General features: G+C 37.3%; 1 protein-coding gene across 4 annotated transcripts in view; it reads left to right on the forward strand.

Annotated features, from left to right (window-relative positions):
- The window catches only part of ADGB (androglobin), a 121445-nt gene that overhangs the window by 81961 nt on the left and 18500 nt on the right, over nt 1-20984 (forward strand). For all 4 annotated transcript variants that reach the window (XM_036024854.1, XM_036024856.1, XM_036024855.1 and 1 more), the window contains exons 24-30: nt 2895-3029; nt 3556-3709; nt 6738-6925; nt 11057-11241; nt 13104-13300; nt 16631-16742; nt 19041-19213. In XM_036024854.1, coding sequence (XP_035880747.1) covers nt 2895-3029; nt 3556-3709; nt 6738-6925; nt 11057-11241; nt 13104-13300; nt 16631-16742; nt 19041-19213 — 1144 coding nt within the window. The remainder of the gene's footprint in view (nt 1-2894; nt 3030-3555; nt 3710-6737; nt 6926-11056; nt 11242-13103; nt 13301-16630; nt 16743-19040; nt 19214-20984) is intronic.

The following is a 20984-nucleotide window of genomic DNA, read 5'->3' on the forward strand; positions in this document are numbered from 1 at the left end:
TAGAAAATGGAACAAATCAGAAGTATGTTGAACCTCAGGAAAACTGCATTCTAGCCACAAACCATGTCCACAACAGGAAAATCTGAGCAAAAATAAGAGAAATATATACATAAAATATATAGTGTGCCCAGAAAGCATCCAGCCATGCAATATGAAAAATAGAAACATTTATTGAAGATACAAGATACAAGACACACTGTACAGAGGACAATGACGCCTCAGTCCTCTTCAAAGTAGGCACCTTGGGACCTTGCACAGCTCTCCCAGCATCTCTTTGGCTGTTTAAAACACTCTGCAAAATCCTTTGTTGGAATCACCATCAGCTGCCCTGTCATATTTTCCTGAATCTCATTGATGGTCTGAAATATTTTCCTTTCCAAAGGTGATTTTAGTTTTGAGAAAAGCCAGAAGTCTCAGGGCACCACATCTAGGCTGTAGGGAGGCTGAGTCAGCTGGGTGACTGGATGTTTTGCCAAAAGATTTCATGAGACACGGTGCAGGAGCATGCTTGTTGTCAGGATGAGCCTGCTGATCAGTTATTGCATTGTCCCCAAAAGCCTTCTGAATCATCGAATAGTTTCCTTGGAGAATGTTCAAGCTTAACACAAAATTTGATGCAGATTCACTGCTCTACTCACTCAGTCATTTTGAATGCAACAGCCACACAGTACACACGCTCACTCAATGGCATCTACCTCTCCCACTGACTAGTACAGCGAAGTCATCATTGTTCACACATGCGCACTCCAATCCATTCTCCTTGGCTGCCAGTTTATATCAATGTCATGAAAACTTCTCATTATAGTAACAATGGTTGGACTTTTTCTGGACAGACCTCACATAAAGTAATGAACAAAATAGAATCAGAGGCATAGGATAATGAAATAGACTGACAGCTGTAAGAGGGGAGGCAGGAGCCAGGGATTGATTGAAAGAAAATAAAGGAATTAGTCAAAGAACATATATGAAGGACCCACAGACATGGACAATGGAGGGGGGACTGACTATGAAAGTGGGGGGGCGGGTTCAGTGGAGGGAGGCAAAGAAGGAAAAAGTGGAATAACCATAATAGTTTAAACAATGAAATATAAAAATTTTTAAAAACGCTGATCAACCAAAAAAGTCTAAAGCTTCAAAAAAAAAAAAGATAAATTAAGGTAACACAGGAATGTACTTAGCACAATGCTTCATATGAGCAAATACTATTTTAAATTTTATATGTTGAACATTAACTACTATAAATGTTGCTGATATTAATACTGCTATATGGGGGACTTTGAGGTTCAGGAGCCCAGCCTTTCAGTCTTAAATCACAAGGGACAGAACTTCCCCAAGACTTCTTTGGGCAAGGCCCAGGTCATCAGTGGGGCTTTCTTTCTGTCGTAGGATGCAAGATCAAAACAAAATCTGTCAGGTCCCCTGGCTGGCGTAGCTCAGTGGATTGAGCGCGGGCTGCGAACCAAAGTGTCGCAGGTTCGATTCCCAGTCAGGGTACATGTCTGGGTTGCAGGCCATGACCCCCAGCAACCACACACTGATGTTTCTCTCTCTCTCTCTTTCTTCCTCCCTTCCCTCTCTAAAAAATCAAAATTAAAAAAAAATAAAATCTTAAAAAAAAATCTGTCAGGTCTGCCCGGGATATCTCTCTGAGTCATTCAAGAAATCCCACACGGTGCATTAAGATTTTGATGGTCCTATAGACATTAGAAGTCCCTGAGGTATAGGAAAAAGGGTAGAAATTGTGGCAGGAGCCGTGACTGGGCCAGTGCCCGGGATGGGCGAGGGGGTTCTGCATCGCCAGACCGGGACACTCTAGTTCCTCGTTAGGGTGATCAGGTCATCTCTCATTGAAGTGGGACACTTTCAAAGACAACAGAGGGAGCACTCTTTAGCATCGTGCCAGGACTATGAGCACAAACCAGGACTGTCCCAAGGAAACCAGGGTATGTGCTCAGTTTTTGTACTTGTGACTACTCTATAACGCTTAAACCCCTTTCAAGAATAAATTTATCAATTTTCTCTGACCGCCCAAGCCATGACACATGGAGAGCGTATGAATGCTATCTTCCATGAGAATCCGCATGGTTTACATCCCACTGACAGTACAATTAAACCACCCAGAAGCCAAGAGCACCCTGAGCTTTGTCTACACTACTATCTAAGAGGGAACCACTTCATGAACCCAGCTCATACAAGAGACATTATATAAGGGACCCTAGATTCCGGGTGCTAGATCCGGTTCCTGGTGAAGTGGTAAGGATAGGACCCAGAGAACCCCTCACATCACTTTCATTATATTCTGGAATATGCCACAACCTTCCAGGGGGCAAACCTGGAGAAGCTCCAGCCCATGACCAGTTACACGCACCTTTCTCTCATATGGCAGAAATCACGTGAAAGGAAAATTCTGTGCTCTTCCTTTATTCAAGGCCTTAGTGCTTTGTTTTTCAGTCTGTCATTCCAAATCCATTCCTTTCTAGTATCAATGTTAACTCCAAAATTTTCATGGCTGCCACCCAGTTTTACTGCTTCGTTGCCTGCGTCTAGTTTTCCTACCCTTAATACCTTGAACTTTGGTACTGATTTCCCACCTATGAACATCGTTACTCCCTTGATCACCAGTTGGGTTCTCCCTTGACTAAGAACTTCAGATGACCTTGGGCCCCTTTGGGAGAGATCTTCCATGGTTGACTTGAAGTGGTCTTCCTACCTCGGTGCCACGTGCCACAAGCCCCACAGCCCTGCTTTGGACAGGGACGCAGTCCAGTCAACCACGGACTGCAATGTTTTATGCTGATTTTTGCCAGTTTCTTCCTTTGTAGTGAGAATATCTTTTGAAAGTTGCTTTTGCCATTGGTGTTTTCATTGCCATTAAAGTATTTTCACATTTCTAGACTAATGTTTAAAAGCAAGTGCAAGTCCATTGAATCTTATCCATGCTATCAAGATGAAGAGACCAAGATTGCTTTTGCTGACTATACCGTAACGTATGCCGACCAGCTACCCAATAGTTGGTTCATAGTCTTCAGGTGAGGCTGTCTATATTGGGAAATGATGTTTCCCTTAAATGTCATCAGTCATATGTGTAGAATTGTATTCATGACAGTAGTAAATATATGAACTTTTAGGTTGTTTTCACAACTTAGTTAACATGTCTTCTACATCTGCCATGTATAGATGAGATAGTATAGAAATGTTTATACATGTTTTCTTAAACTATAAAAAATTGAAGTTAATTATTGTAACTTTATGAGTATGGTAGCCATAATGTAATAAAAATTGATGTGCTTTCAATATAGGAAGAAATCATTTAATTTCTTAGCAATAGCATATTAGGTAAATGTCACAAATTACTTACAAAATTGGGTTTCTTGAAGGGTTTGTATTTGCATGACAAAATAATGTGTTGATCATAATTTTAAAGGAAAAAAATAGGTGTGCCTTGTAGTTATTTGGCACTTTAAACTTAATGTTTTTATTTCTTAGCATCAAACCTAACTTCAGACTTTCTTTATGGTTCATGTTAAGGAAAAGTTCATGCTTTTGTAATTACAGAGAAATATTTTTGTTTCATCAAGATATGATTTTGGTTCCCAAAATATATACTACCCTTCCGGTCTGTATGCTCCACATTGTTAATAACGACACAATGGAACTAGTGCCGAAGGTGTTCCAAAAAGTGGTGCCTTATCACTACACCAAGAATAAGGTAGGTGTAAAATTCATTCATCCTGCATGGCAGAATGGCAGTGAGATGCCTGCACTTTGTCGGGGGTCTGTGAGGAGGCAGAGCAAAGATGCCTTCAATCCGCTTACTCGAGGAAGAAGGTCACTCATGGTCTTATTCAGCAGAAGTTCCATTTATTTGACAGCAAGAGGTACTTAATGTGAACGCTAGGACACTTGCCTCTCAGCCCTCTTCTTTCTTCTTTCCAAAAAAAAAAAAAAAAAAAAAAAAGGAAAGGAAAGCAATAGAAATTCTCATCATTAAAATCATAACATCATACAAACCCCTAAAATAGAAATGGAGCTAAAGAGCTCATTTCGTCCTGTCCCTATCAAGTCATCTGGTTGTCTCAAGTTTCCCACTAGGTTTTTATTCTATTCCTAAATATTTTAGAAGACCAATTACATAACTATTCAACACCTGCCAGACCATCTTTTCTAGGGCCACTGATTCCTTCCGAGGATAGTAGCACTTGTCACATTACTCCAGCTCAGTGACAGACCCTGCCATTCACTAAAACCATGCTGCCTCTATATTCGAGTCTCATCTTTGTGTTTCTAGTCATGGCTTTTGATGGGGAAGCATGCCAAAAAACAGTGGGCACCTGCACTGGTAACCAAGTGGGCTATTTTAGCTATGATCTTCCATTTTTTAGCTATACGGCTATGAACTTCATTCTTCTCTTTGAGTTGTGGTTGTAATTGACTTCTGAGCTTCACATAAGTCTATGATTCTATGCATTATTTTGTACAAATTAAGACATACCTATCTAATGAGTACTGATTTATAGAAATATAAAACACTTTAATGGCTCCATTAAAAATCTAATAGCTCTTTTGAATTGTTTTGGGGATTTCTAAAATAAGACTTTATTTTTTAGAACACTTTTAGGTTCGCAGAAACATTTGAGACCTAGATTTCTTTTGAATAGAAAAATTTATTTGATTTGTAATTGAAAATAACAAATTGCAAAGGTCCAGGTGGAAAAGTTGGTTTCATTTGAGGGGCAACTCTGTCAAGGTCATAGATGTCATTGAATTCTAGAAATGAGCTCTTTGTTTTACTAGATAAGCACATTAATATTAGCCATTGACACTTAATTTGGTAGGGACAGTTTGAGTTGAACCAAAAGAGAATCTCATACGTATTTACATCTAGCATACTTTGGCTGTTTGGATTTGGTTTGGGTTGGGTTTTGTTCATTAATGCCAGTGAAGACCCCTCTTCTGAGACTAAGCGTGAATCTGGGGGGTAGCTCTAATAGATGCATTATCAGTCAACGTTCTATTCCATTTAACTATAACTTTTAAATTGCCAGTTCAGGATTGCAAAACATAGCCCCTTCCTCTCTTTAATAACTCATCTCTTCTGTCTTCTCGTTTTTAGCTAATTTAGAAAAAAAAAATAGAGAATAGGGAGGAGAATGAGTAGAAGAAAAGCTTCCATGGTCCCTTTCACAGAACAGCCTTCCTTTCTTAGTGATTCTTGATCTCTGAGTATTTCACCAGATGACCTATGTTCCTTCCGTACTGTGGTTCCCACTACTGAATGCAGCCTCTAAAGAAAAATTTGACCCACCTAAGTGTGAGGAGGATCATTATTCCACTGTTTTGTAGCTCGTGATTGGTTAGCATTTGGCACCTGCAAGGTGTTTGTTTTTACATTAGGTCAACATTCTTCAATGTATGCCCACAGAACTACTGTCCCTCGTGATATTAATTTGTTTTGTGTAAAAAGTATAATATTCTAAACTTTAAAAAAGAGGGTTAAACAGTTTTGTTCAAAATTGTTTGTTGCATTTTTTCATAATATTTCAAAAGCTGTGACTCAGAATACCCATTTATGAAGTTTCTTGGTATGCAGTACTCTGTTATGTTGTGCTTTTTACTCAAAAGCACACGACTTAAAACCATTTGAAACAAGCCAGGTCTCTCTTAGGATCCCATCACTGGTTTAACTTTAGATTTTCACTTACTGATAGCTATTCTACCAACTTGTAACTCTTCTTTTCCCTCTCAAAATTATTCTCTGAGTCTAGACAAACACAAGTTGTGTGATTCTCTTTTGCATCTTTAATGCATTAGTATGCAAGTAGCAATAGATCTATGCATTATAATTTGCAGATAAAAATACTTTCATATACATAATTTATCTTCTTTTTTTCCTTACCCTAAGCATATCAAAAAGTCTTTATTAGTATTGCAATTCTCATCTCATTGTGAGTATTAGAATTCTAGTTAATATTCCCAGAAATTTATTGCCATGTTGTAAATTAATTTTGTCTTGTGTATTTCATTTCTGGAAATCTTAACACATCCGAGAGCTTCCTCACATCTGATAGTAACTGGAATACAAATTTATCTTTTTCTTTCTTATTAGAAGTATCTGGAATTATAAACTCAGAATTGCTTTGAGCTCTTGTGTCTCATTATGAGATTATGCTCCTTTTATCTCATTATCATCTCTTGCTTCACCTCCTCTTCGGCCAGATGGCCAATTATGTTGAACCAAGTTATAACCCACTGTGATGTTATCACCTTCCTGGTTCCTTAACTGCTTCTTTTCTCCAATGTAAGGAGTTCATCTCCAGACTCCCAACTGAGTTTCTTGTGGAACCAGATCTGCTGTGATTCGATAGCTTTACCTGCTAATTGTCATCCCAAAGGAAACACATTGTTATACACTTTTCTGCTTTTCTCATCTCGTATTTAGAAAGATTATTCTGAGAAGACAAGAATATCAAGTAGGAAGCTATCAAGCTCTCTTAGAGCTAGGGGACCTCACACATCCAACTGTTGAGTTCTTCTTTTTCTCTGAAAACTTGTAAGATGGCTCTTTCTAAGAGTGGTTACAAAAAATAATGCTAGTGGTTTGATGTTTATCAAAAGGTCTTGAGATCTTGATGTATATCAAGGTAATAAAGTGCGTTAGTACCGAAAAACCTTGCGTTGTACATTGAGGAGACTAGCGACAATGTAACTAAGTTCCATGTAACTCTGTTTTCTTATAGAAAGGATACACATTTGTGGCTGAAGCATATACTGGTGACTCATATGTATCATCCTCACGATGGAAACTGCGTCTCATCGGTTCTTATAATCCACTCCCAAGCCTCTCTCGAGATTTTCCAAGCAATGCCTTTGCTATGAAAGAAATCAGAGATTACTATATACCCAATGACAAGAAAATTTTATTCAGGTATAAATAAAGAGAGAAGGGGGAATAGTTCTTTTTAAAATATTATTTTTATTGCATTTTTACTTATTAATATCATTAAAAATAAATTTTGTAGCGAAATCCTGAGTCATTTGGAATTTCAGTTTTTAAACTCTCTTGGAAACAATTTATATAGTAGTTTGACTATACAGATGTTATACAAGATATCAAACTCCTGTGGTTGCATATAATGGTGATGGATACTATCTTAGTATCATTTGACTTTTATTAAGCATCCTGCATAACAGTCTTCTCAGTACTTCCTCCTTGTTCTGCTGCTTCTTTTACTAGTGGGTTTCTCCTTATCTGCCAACTAAACTTCTTTCCATGCTTATCTAAATCCTTACCATGAAAAGCCTCAGTATGGACTCCACCTTCTTATTACTTAAAAAAAAAAAAAAAGGAGTCCTTTTGATTCCTCTTCAGACTTGCCTCTTAAGTCTATGCCCTCCTGTCTATTCTCAATGTCTGTCCACTGATTCGGAGCCTCATTATGTTTTGTCTGTAGAAATGCCTCTCTCTGGAATTCATGACTCCATTGTATTCCCCCTTTTTACTCTCTCTTTCTCCCTTTCTCTACTAGAGGACTTACCTTTCCAACACACATTTTAAAATGTGATTTCCTTCTTTAAAACCTTCAGCATTGACTTAAGAATAAGATCCAAACCGCATGGTGTATGATATTTAACACCCTTCCCCAGGCACCAAGCACAAGGTGCCCTCTCTGGGTGGAACCAAGCACCAACTCCTGAAGTTTCTGCTGTGTGAGCTCCCTTTGCCCGTGCCTCTCCTCTCGCCCTGGCCTAGCCTGTCTTCATTTCTCCACCTGGCAAGATTCATCGCTGTTAATGATGATTTTCAGCTGTCAAAAACTGACAGCTGAAAATCATCTGTGCTTAAACTTCCAAATATAATTAGTTGCCTCTGGTCGTTTCTCATAGCCCTTTTGTCTTCCTGAAAATATGACCTATCAAATTTTAGCTAGTTAATGCCACAACAACCTCTGTGAGAATGAATATATACTGAAGTCAGAAATCATGTCTCATCAGTATAGGAACTAGTACAGTGCCTCCTAATGAATGAGTTCTTAGGCTACTTATCTCTTGTCAATACATGTCATTCTACACAGACAATTTGGAAAGTATATAAATATATTACTAAAGAGATAAAAGTAACCCATAATCAAATAACCTAGAAACAATCATTATTAGTATTCTGTTGAAGTTCCTTATAGTGTTCTTTTTCTAGTCTCACTTTAACATTATTAAAATCATAACATAATTAAAGTTTTCTAAACTGACCTTTTTACTTGGTATTACAGTATGAATATTTTCCAATGACATTAAAATGTTCTTTTATGAGTGTTTAGTAATCCTTCATATCGCTATACAATAATTTACTTGGTTATTGGTTATTCCTCATTGTTACACATTTTTATTTTTTCTGTAGTATTAATAGAGATGTGATGGTATATTTTACTATAAATATTAAATTCCTGATTATCTAAGGTTTTATTATATGAAAGAAATAATGTTCCTTAAAAACTTCATACATATTGGGAAATTAATTTTCAAAAAGAAAATCAAAGTCTTTTGACAAAATAAATGAATAATAATCTATTGTAGTCCAGCTGATTTTTCCTGTAATTCATTTTATTATGCTCTTAAACTTTTTCCTTTAAAACCATAATAAATTTTTTTTAAAGATTTTATTTATTTATTTTTAGAGAGGGAAGGGGGAGAGAGAGAGAGAGAGAGAGAGAGAGAGAGAGGGAGAGAAACATCAATGTGCCGTTGCTGGGGGTTATGGCCTGCAACCCAGGAATGTACCCTAACTGGGAACCGAACCTGGGACACTTTAGTTCCCAGCCCGCGCTCAATCCACTGAGCTACGCCAGCCAGGGTATAAATTTTTTAATCTGTAAAATATCTTTCATTTACTCCAAGGAACACAGTCAAGTGGTAGGTTTTAGAAAACACTTTTTAAAAGGTGTTCTTGGTGCTGTGACCTGGCTTCGAGCCCCGTGCGAGCTGGAGGGCGCAGGAGCACCTGGTGCCGCCCGCTGAGGCCTCTCCTGCGCTGGCGGAGGTTCGGTGGGAATTAGAGGCGTTGGAGCAGCTCTCCATCCAGTTCCCATGATCAAAAATAATTATTTTGAGGTTTACAAACAGCAGAATTTAACATTTATGCTGCTGGTGTTTGATCTAAAGATTACTTACAATATATTCATTCTGGGAAGTATTATATATGAAGTATGAATGCTTTAAAGGAGTTAATCCTTGGTACTTATTGTTTAGGGGATCAAACATAAGTAAACATTCTGGGATATACTGTGTATATAGTTCATAACTTAATATTATGGCTGATTATTTTTATTATAAAAATGTGATAAAATTTAACATAATACATTTTATCGCAAAAATGTAATAAAATGTAACCATACATTAGAATGTAATAAAATGTAATATAATACACTTTTATCATAAAAATAATCAGCCGTACAATTAAATCTTAGAACTATATAGACAGTATAGCCTCAGAATGTTTACTTATGTTCATGTTTATTTAAATATTGTACATGTAGGTAAAAGCTTTGAGAAAATCCTGAAGAAAAGCACAAAACAAGGGCAATCTGAGGGGTGGAGGGTTCTCCTTCATCTGGCTGCTTTTTGTAAAAATCTACATATTTTTCATTGGAAAGAAAACAAGAAAAAGAAGCAAGGAAACATAGCAGGGACAGAAAGTAACCACCGCGACAGAGTATTTTAACCACTGTGACAGGAAACCATTCTGTGCCTCAGCACGGTCACGAACAAGCTCAGAGGTGACATTTAACCCGATGTCTAAGTTACACAGAGAAGTTGGGCCTAAAGCCGTCAAGCTGAGCAGGGGGAGCTGAGGAGGGAACTGGCTGACTAGCATCTGTGCAGGTTCATAAATGAAAAAGCAAACGACCTTCTCAAGGAACTAAAGACGTTAATTTTGTTCGCCGAAGTGTTGTGGCAAGGGGTAAGGCTGGAGAGGTTGGCAGATACCTTTCCCAAAGGTTTCATAAGGTGAGAGATTTATACTTTACCGTAGAGGCCATGAGACACTTGGAAAGATTTTAAGAAAAACAGCATTAATAGACTTGTGTTGAAGCCTTATGTCTGCAAAGCATGAATTGAAAAAAACTTCATTGCATCCAATAAAAAGATGACATTATGAGGTACTGAGGATTAGGATTCCAATGTAAGTTTTTGAGGGTTTTTTTTGATACAATTTAAACCCATAACAGTTAGTGACAAGGACCTATATAGAAGAGAAAGGATTTTAAAATATTCAGGCAGTAGAAATGACCAACTAGGTTTACTGGGACTCCTGGGAATTGACTTGGGAAACTGTCGAACAATAAGTGTCCTGTATTCAGACAAAAGGGAGAGGACCCCATTTGCAGGCTGGGCCGTAGGGAGAAGATTTATTTATTTCTAGGTGTGACATATGGCAGGCCCATGAAAACATCCAAATGACACTGCCTGAACAAAGATTCAACAAAAATTAGGGGGGGAAACCCAAAACAAAAAAATATATTTAATTGCATTAAGCGAGGATTTGGGATGGAGTTTGACTATTTGTTCCAGTTTTTTTGCAAGAGCTTCCCACCCGGTGCGGTAAAGGCTGACAGTGCAGGCATGGGTAGCGCTTTGGATTTCTCTGTATTTTGCGAACCACAGAGAACATTTTCAACAGTAAAGCTTCGAGGGATACTGTGTTTGCTGGTTGTGGTCTTTGTCCACCTGTCTGCAAGAGGGCAGAATGTAATGGGCAGGTATGCTTGGTAGTAGTTTGCAGGTTGGTCAAGTTTTCTAAGTGAGTGCTTATCATATCTAAACAAAAAGTTACATTTTCTGTTTGACACTGAATGATAATAAATGTCCTATATCCTTTCATTTTACCACAGCTTATTGGGAATTTTGCCAAAGTGTGCGATAGCACTAATATTTCCAAGGTTTTAGTTGACTTGACAGAGTGGTTTTACTTTTAGATTATGACATCAGCAAATTATAGTTTCCTTCATTAATTTTGGGGAAGGCCAATATACTTGCATGTAAACTTGAGCGTTTTTCTTTACAGGTATTCAGTTAAAGCCGCACTGCAACATCCTGTTACCATTCAGGTGCGCACATCCAAGCCCGATGTGTTCGTCAAGCTGCAGGTCCTAGAAAATGAGGAAATCGCTGTGAGCGCCACTGGGAAGGGGCAGGCTCTGATCCCAGCCTTTTTCTTCTTGGGGAATGAAAAAGCTCTGAGCTCCCAGTGTAAGTATGACTTTTTAAAATGGGTTATTTAGATTTATAAGTAGATATTTATGTTCATGTAACTGATTTTCAAAATGTTTTCTTTAAGCTAAGATAGCAAGTACACAGTTAAATCTGTAAAGCTTGATATTATAGTAAAACATTTTAAAAACTACTATGTTTGTGTCACATGAGATCAATAGATTTTTATAGTTGTACTTCAAAAACTTTCTTATTATGTGGAACTTCTTACATTTCTGAATGAAAAGGATATTTGTATTATCTTGAAAGGATGTTTTATTTTTTAATTTCCAAGTTATTATTTTTTTAGAAAATACTCTATTAAAATTAACAAAACTTTGGTGTTATTACTTTCAATGTAATAGTCAGGAGCAATTAATTAATGAGATAAAATTATTTCTGAAGTTATGGATAACAGAAATACTGCGAGATATATTCTGTTATGCTAGTAACTTGGTTCCAACTATAAAAATGACAATTGCCCAAGGTAGAACATTTGGAAAAATAGAAAATTATAAACAAGAGAACATGAATTCCCTTTAAACCATGCTACTCAGAAAAAGTACTGTTAATATTTTACCTTTTATTCCTCTATTTTCCATTTTTGTATTTACATTTTAAACAAAACTGGGATTTTACCTATTCTGATGTTTGGTGTTTCTTCTTAGAACTATAATTTTTGCTTGTTTGTGGCACTGGATGGGACTCCTACACCAGGAACATAAGAGTGATGTTGATATACTTCCTTTTCTTACATTGGAAGGCTTAAAGCATGTACAATTTTGTATTATGTTTGCTGTTCATGTCTAATAACTGCCCTTTGTAAAATTTAAGAAAAAAAGTTGTGGTAGCTAAGAATTTTAATATGTAATGGGTTTAGAATTTTCTTAATTACTTATTGTGGTTTATAGAAATTTTCAAATTTCTATAAATTAGAAATTTGAAATTTTATACATTAATTTTAATTTGAAATCATTCCCGGGGTAAAACATATCAATTTATAATGTTTCAATATATTCCAATGATTAGAATATACTATTTTGTATAATTTGTGGGATGGATGGGTCTCTATTTTTTTTCCCTGTGTGTGCACCAAACACCACTCTTTACAGCTTCTCTAGTTAGAATTATGACAATTTCTTTTTTTTTTTTAAGATTTTATTTATTTATTTTTAGAGAGGGAAGGGATGGGGGGAGAGAGAGAGAGAGAGAGAAAGAGAAAGAGAAACATCAATGTGCGGTTGCTGGGGGTTATGGCCTGCAACCCAGGCATGTACCCTGGCTGGGAATTGAACCTGGGACACTTTGGTTCCCAGCCCGCGTTCAATCCACTGAGCTACACCAGCCAGGGCTAGAATTATGACAATTTCTTGAAGTTAACTTGGAAACTTTGTAATTTGGAAGCCATTTAAATGCTATAGAAGTCATTTGGTTTTTTAAAGTTTATTAGATTTGATTTCAAAACTAAGTCTGATGTTTTCAGGAGATAAATTTTTCTTGGTTTTAATTAGCTTTCTAATAATTTCCATGGTTATTTTTTATTTTTACTATATATATTTATACTTAAAACTGACAGTTTTATCTAGTATTTTAAATGAATCTGCAGGATTCTTTTAACCTTTCAAAATTTCTTCTGGATATATTTGCATAACAATTTTTAAATATTAAAATACTACCATTATAAGTTTCTTTAAAACCAGAATATCACCAAGAAGCCAGTGGTGTTGTTTTTTATCTCATTAAAACAAAACTAATTGACTTGTCCTTTTGAGTGTCTTCTGATGGTATATAACTAAATAACCCCATCAGTAATGACTACGCATTTCACACATTTTAACTTAAGTATATATTTTCCTGTACAGCCAGCAAGCAAATACTTTCAATTCATGCTCCAACCAAGAAAGAGCAGGAGTCATTCACCAAGAAGAAATCCGTCCAGGGAAGTCAGAAATCCAATAAGGGCAGACCTGGAAGTGCACTAGTAGACAGTGGTCAGCTAATTTTGGAAGAGGAAACTACCCCTGCCACTATAGAAGAAAATACTAGCACACCTCTGCAGGTATATTTACATTTTAAAAGGATTATTTAATGCTACTACTTCTAAAGATCTCACATAAATTCTCTTCCTAAAAATTGCCAACATACGGGGGTGGGCAGTTGTGAGTACACAAAAATTGAGTTAACAAGCTATTGTAATAATCACAGCCTGCATGTCTTTTACCGCACTAGCAACTGTAAACCTACTTTGCCCACCCCTGTATACTTCTCTGTATAAGCAGCACATTCAACACATAACCAGAATTGAGGAACTGGACATTATTAAACAGTTTTTCTATTCCAAAAATTTTAAGATATGTGGCAAACTCAATCTGTACACTCATTCTGTAATGTAAATGTAATTATCTTACATTACATAGGTGATTTTCTTATGTTAAATGACACATAACTTTGAAAAGGGCCACATATTAATAAAAACTTATTTGTATAGCTTAAGTTAGGTGAATAAAACATGCATGTACTTTAAAGCCACAGAAGTAAAGAGGACCTTAATTTTCTTATTGAAAAATAAATAAGAAATTAAGAAAATAAAATGCCAGAAATGAATCCTAATCTGACAGGAATACAATAAATACAAATGTATTTTCAATCAGCTAAAAATAGAATTTCAAAGTTATATAAAATTAAGATCCACAGAAAATTTAAAGTTGAACCAAAACAGAGAGCTATGGTAATATTTTAATATCTCAATACATAGAACTCATGAGATATTACATAAAAATAAAATGAAGAATGAAACAAGTAAATATGTTCCTAATAAACATATAAGCATCTAACTGTCAAGAATCAATGAATAAAAAGCAAAAACTATTAAAACTACAGAGAAAAATTAATCAGTTAAAAATTAGTTGTGAAAACATAAAAGTTCTAGAGGAAAGCATTGGCAGCAGGAAAATCTCAGACATTCCATGAAGCAACATCTTCACTGATATGTCCCCTAAAGCAAGGGACATAAAGGAAAGAATAAACAAATAGGACCTCATCAAATTAAAATGCTTCTGCATGGCTAAAGAAAGCAGCATTATAATGAAAAGAGAACCAACTATATGGGAAAACATACTTGCCGATGATACTTCAGACAAGGTTTTGACCTCCAAAATATATAAAGAACTCTCAGACTCCATACCAAGAAGACAAATAATTCAATTAAAAAATGGGCAAAGGACCTAAGTAGACACATCTCCAAGGAGGATATACAGAGGGCCCAGAGACATATGGAAGGATGCCCAGCATCACTAGCCATCAAAGGGGTGCCAATTAAAACCACATTGAGATACCACTTCACACTGGTGAGAATGGCCAAATAAATAAATCAACAAATAAGTGTTGGAGAGGTTGTGGAGAAAAGGGAACCCTAATATACTGTTGGTGGGAATGCAGACTGGCACAGCCACAGTAGAGAACAGTATGGAATTCCTCAGAAAACTAAAAATGGAACTGCCTTTTGACCCAGCAATTCCACTGCTGGGACTATATCCTAAGAATCCTGAAACACCAATCAAAAGAACCTATGCACTCCGATGTTCATAGCAGCACAATTTACAATAGCCAAGTTCTGGAAGCACCCTAAGTGCCCATTAGTAAATGAGTGGATCAAAAAACTGTGGTACATTTACATGATGGAATTCTGTGCAGCAGAGAGAAAGAAGGAGCTCCTACCCTTTGCTACAGCATGGATGCAACTGGAGAGCATTATGCTAAGTGAAATAAGCCAGGTGGTGAAAGACAAATACCATATGATCTCACCTTTAACTGGAACCTAATCAACAAAAGAAAAAAAAACGAGCAAAATATAACCAGAGACACTGAAAGGAAGAACAATCTGACAGTAAGCAAAGGGGAGGAGGGAGGGGATAATGGAGGGAAGGGTTTTCAGGAACTACTATAAAGGACACGTGGACAAAAACAAGGGGGGAGGTGGAAACAAGGTGGGGAGGGGGATTTGGCTGGGGTTGGGGAGAGGAGTTAGGGGAAAATGCAGACAACTGTAATTGAACAACAATATAAATAAATAAATAAATAAATAAATAAAATACTTGAAGATTTTAACACACAGCTGTCAGAACTGATAGATTAAGGTGAGAAACAAAATACATATGGTTGCTAGGATTTGAAAAATTTAGGAATGTTTATGCTTAATCCTTTAGGTATTTATATAAATGTTTTACCTAACAAAGAAGAAATATTCCTCTCATGGCACAGACAGGAAGCCTCAAATAAAAAACAGACTATGTTGTATAGATCAGAACCAAATACAATCATATAGAAATTAGTAAACAACTTAAAATCTCATAAAAGTAGACACATAATGAAATATGCTAAATAAATTTTTAGTTAAAAGGAACAGAAAATAATTTATGAAATACAAAGAACTCAAAACAATAAAAAAACTTCAAATTCGAATTTTTAAGTCACATGTAGGATAACAATCCATGGAATGTTGACTTTTAAAAAATTAAGTCATCAGAAAGCACAAATGATAAAAAAATGAACTATGCTATGGAAACAAAAATTAGAAGAACAAAAGATTAACTCAAAGAAAAAGAAAAATGTTAATAATGTAGAGATGAAACTTTTAAATATTAATAAATCCCAATTTTAAAAAGAATGATAAAGTAACCATGCTTCTTACAGGACCAACTAAGACGTAAAATACAAGCACGTCAAACACAGAACAAAACAAGCAGGCTGGAGGAACAGCTTGAAACAACAGGCTCTTTAAAACAATTAAAGTATCATATACAACTCTATGCTGGCGAATTTCAAACTTTAAAACACTGTGATGCATTTCTAGGAAAAAGGGAGCAATGATGAATTTGCTTCACTGGGAAATAGAAGATAATAGTAATAATAGTAGTAATAGTAATAATAACAATAAAGAAGAGAAAGCTGAACTGATCATCAAAATCTTACCTTTCCAAAAAAGCCATAGCAGCTACCTTTACATGCTAACTCTGACAGACTTTCAAAGGTAAATTGCTCTAGAAAACAGAAGAATACAAACTTGCATATGTTTTCTCAGAGATTAATTCAAATTCAAAAGTGATAAAAGTAACAAAAGTAAAATATATAAACTTTATTTATAAATATGGATGTAAGAACTATGAATACCAGTATATCTCATGCCGGGTTTGGTGAGGATGTGAGGATCAACTTTTATAGACTGTGCTGTTAGAGAATTTTAGAGAGCGTCTGATAATATCTCATTAAATTATGATTGTATGATCCAGAACAAATATGCACTTATTATATGCCTAAAATAATACATTCTTAGGCAAATACTATGTTTATTCGTATTGGTCTTACTGAATCACTGCACTCTATTTCCCAGGTTTACAAGTACATTATACAGTGTCTGGTGTTGTATAACAGCTGGCCCCTCACGGAAAGCCAACAGATGTTTGTCCAAGCACTGAAAGACTTGGAGAAAAGTGATATCAAAGGTAAGTCACCCGGAATATCGTTCGTATACTTAGTATTTTATATAAACATTGAATCATAAATGTATCATGTAATTATTTAAATATTACCAAGTCAAAATGGATTAAAGATGTTCTCATACGACCAGAAGCCAGAAAACCCCTGGAAGAAGACCTTGGGGCTAAGCTCATTATTTCATCATTTTTTGGATGTGACACCAAAAGGAAAAGCAAAAATAAGCAAGTGAGAGGACATCGAACTAAAAAGCTTTTGCACAGCAAAGGAAACCACCAGTGAAATGAAAAAGCAACTCATGAAATGGGAGAAAATGTCTGTGAATGATATACCTAAGGAAAAGTCAGGATCCAAATATATAAAGAACCCATACAGCCCTGGCCGGTGGCTCAGCTGGTTAGAGCGCTGTCCCACACACCAGAAGGCTGTGGGCTGGATCCCTGGTCAGGATGCACTGAGGCCGTGGAACTGAGCCACCCGGCCAGGGACATTTTTCATAATTCTTGAATCAGTAGCATATCTAGTCTTACATCTTGCTAATATATATGCTCTTGACACATGCAGATTCCCTACAAAGCTTTAGATACAACAGTTAAACTATCTGATAATGAGAACATACTATGAGTTCAGCATTATATTAGATAAAACTAGGAATTTAAATTGAAGTATATAATGATATTATGGCCTCTGGAGGACTCGTAATGAAAAATTGTCACTAGCAATCCTGCCTAATGAGAAATACTAAAGAAAGCCCTTGAAGCTGAAATTTAAACACACACACACATACACACGCACATACACACACACACACACACACAGTAATAACTTGTATCCGCATGATGAAATATCGTGTACCATAAGAACAATTTAAAAATACTTAGAGATGAATTTAAAAAAATACCAGAACTTATGAAATGCAATCCACACCAGTGCTGAGAGATTTTTTTTTGCTATAAATGCCTATATTTAAAAAGAAGAATGATCTCAAATCCGTAATTTAAGCTTCCACCTTAAAAAAATTAGAAAAGTAGAAAAGGAGGAAGGAACTAGCTCAAAGCAAACAGATCAAAGGCAATTGTTGCGTGTGGGTCACTGGCCAGCAGTGACCACTGAACGCTGCGGATGGCTCGCCGAAAAACACGCGAGAAAAAACACATGCACAGAGACAAACTAGTTTCTGTGGAGAAGTAGGAACGAAATGGCCACCCCCCCTAGTGGGGAGTGCGCCGATTTACAGTCCATACCTGCTTTTATTGAGCTCATTTTGCATAATAATTCAGGTAAAGTACAGTACTCATTAGGGGGAAGTAAGGAACCATAGAAAACAAGGAAATCTTCCCATCTATTGAGTCGGGGCCAAAGAGCTGTAAGACTTTGAGGAACAAACTAACTTCCTCCTTGGACCCCTCTCATTCAACTGAGAGCATTCTAAACAAAGGAGGTTTCACAGTAATTTACATATTCTTTCTTAGGCCTGATCACCCGGGGAATCCGCCCTTTTCAGCACAGAGCTGCACCACCCTGTCATTGTTTCAGGCTTAGGTGGAGCAAGGGAACTAAGGCAACCAAGAGATGAGATTTTCTCCCAGACGATGAGAACTCAGGCTATGTCAAAGCCGAGGAGCGAGGGTCCATCACCACCTTGTGCTGCAGCCCCCAAATCCTTCTTTTGGGGGGCCTCCCAAAGTGATTGTGCCTGTCTTAGGTCATTCCCCCCGTGGGGAATCTTACCCGTCTTTGGCTAAACGACCAGGCTTTTTGGGGTTCAGTTATGAATAAAGCAGCATAAGCAGCATTCCTGCCAGGGAGATAAGCTTTTGTCTCCTTGCTGGCTTACGGTTCCAAGGGCGTTCCCTTAGCCTTAGCCTAGGCGGGGTTTTGAGCTTCTGATACCAGTCAGGGCAGTTCCCAACAGGCAATAATAAATACTAAAGCTTAGAGGAATCAATTCGATATTGTTCTGAAGATACTAGACCAGGCAACTAGGCAACAAAATGAACTGAAAACATCCACATTCAAAACTAATTAGATAGCAATGATGGTTGCATAGTCATATGAATATTCCAGAACCCAATGGTTTATACACGCCAATGGTGAGTTTATGGTATGTAAATTATTTCCCAATTTTGCAAAGAAGAATCACAGGTTTTTATAAAAAGATCAATTTGTTGGCTTGTTTAAAAAAATACGGGAAAATCTGAATGCCTTAGACTAACTCCTTTTTCTTGAATTGCCCCCCCCTTGTACCTTCATGATGTAATTTTATTGTTACATGACTCACTGGTTTCCATCCTATGTCTCTCTAGCTCATGGAGAGAAGCATGAGGAGTCCATTTCCTCGGGAAGCCCAGATTCCCACACTGTTAGTGAGGGGCCAAAATCTGCAGGAACATCCAAGACGGTGAGGAAAGGCAAAGAAAAGTCTTCTGAGAAAGAAAGGTCAGCCAAAGACAAACAAGCACCTCGCTTTGAGCCCCAGGTGGGTGTAGAACTCCTTCTTACTGGAGCCACTTAATGCATTTAGGTTCCTTGGGCCCCTACTTGCCCATCTCTCTGCAAGCAGCCTTCCCGAATTTAGTGTCAGAAAGCATTAATTTAACTTTTAACATGAAAGATACTGTTTGGGGGATTTGAGTTTCTAATATTCATATTACACAGATCCTACTCTCAAAACAGATCACGGTGCAGTGGAGGAGGCTGGAGGTAAGTGGTTTTAATGTCAGAGGTTGAGTGTGCACTGGTAGAAAGAATAGGTACCTATTCTGGCTTCTTCCTAGAGGAGCAGAGTCTTGAACTGAGTCAATGAACAAGGGCATGCTGAGGCAATATTCGACACAATTATCTGTTGGTCTTTTTTAATCCTTAAAGCATGGGATATGAGGCTGGATGGGGTAAGTATCGGGTGGAGGGGAGCTTTTATGCTTCATTAAAAGCTGGGACTCCATGTACATCCCAGGGATCCTGAATCCAAATCCCTTCCAGGCCAGTTAGATAATTATAATGATGAGGGGTAAAGAAAAAGGTGTGGGTGGCAAATTTGAGGAGTGCAAGCACAGGCATAAAGCTGTTAAAATTCAAATTATTTGAAAATACTGAACTAAAAAAAAATTACCTATGAGGAAGATTTCTTTCCATCATTTGTGATCACTGCTTTAAGCTAAGCAGGGCTGGGAGGTCAGGGGTCTTAGAAGTGTACTGCCATGATCAGATTTGCATTGCAGATACCTCGGTGACTTGTCAGGGTATGAATGTAAATGGGAAAAGAACAGAGATGGGGCAACCATTCTAAAAGGTACTGCAGTAGCCCAGGTAAGAGAGTATAGCTGTACCAAGTCCAGGTCAAAAGAAAGGAAGACGAGGACAAATAGTTCTTTAGGAAACAAAAGGTATATGTAGTTATTAATCCAAAGTGGATGATAAGGAGTGAGGAGTAAAGGCTCTCTCCCAGGTTTTTAGCTGCATTAACTGAATAGGGTGTTGGTACCACTAGTAAAACAGACACTAAAGAAAAACGAACAAATGAGGAGGTGATAACTCAGTTGCCCCAGACTCCAGTAATAGGAAAACCTGTCCACTTGCATTCCCAACATTTAATTTCTTAGCTGTTGGAGTCTACCCTTGGCAACACTGAAGAGTAACTCTGATTTCCACAGGGGGGCAGGAGGATCTGCAGGGGGGTGCTCTGAGGCTACTGCTCGTGTGTTGGTGTCGGGAGCCTAGTGGATGCAGGTCACCCACAGTCCACGCCGGTGCTGGGGACAGGCAAGTCACCACTGCCGCCGAAGGGGTGGCAACCTGCTTCCCTTAACTCGAAAGTCTTTTGGAGAAGCAGAGAAGCAAGCAGCTGCTTTTCCTGAGCTCACCTAAGCATCATTGGATTACAAGTCACATCCGTCTACAAAGAGGATTTCATATGAGCGATATGCAAATAGACCCAAATTGAAGCATGAACTTGAAGTAGCATTGGAACTCTCCAGGCAACTTTTTGGTTTACACGCTGGAAATTTGAAACTTAGCCCTTCTGCTCCCACGAGACTCAGAAAGTGAGCATTCATGTCCTATTTTAAAAGCACTGGGACTTTTGTTTCACAGGCTTTTTTGGCAATCAGAATAAAATGACCTCCTGTTTAGCTCAACTTAAGTCTGGTTCCCAAATATTAAAATCAAATAGTGGCTGTTAAAACAGAAAATAGTTAAACAGACCATCACCTCTCCGAAACAATGTGGTGTTAAATCGGAAGAAAAGAGTT

This window comes from Phyllostomus discolor, chromosome 4, assembly GCF_004126475.2.
Source record: "Phyllostomus discolor isolate MPI-MPIP mPhyDis1 chromosome 4, mPhyDis1.pri.v3, whole genome shotgun sequence".
Classification (NCBI taxonomy): domain Eukaryota; kingdom Metazoa; phylum Chordata; class Mammalia; order Chiroptera; family Phyllostomidae; genus Phyllostomus; species Phyllostomus discolor.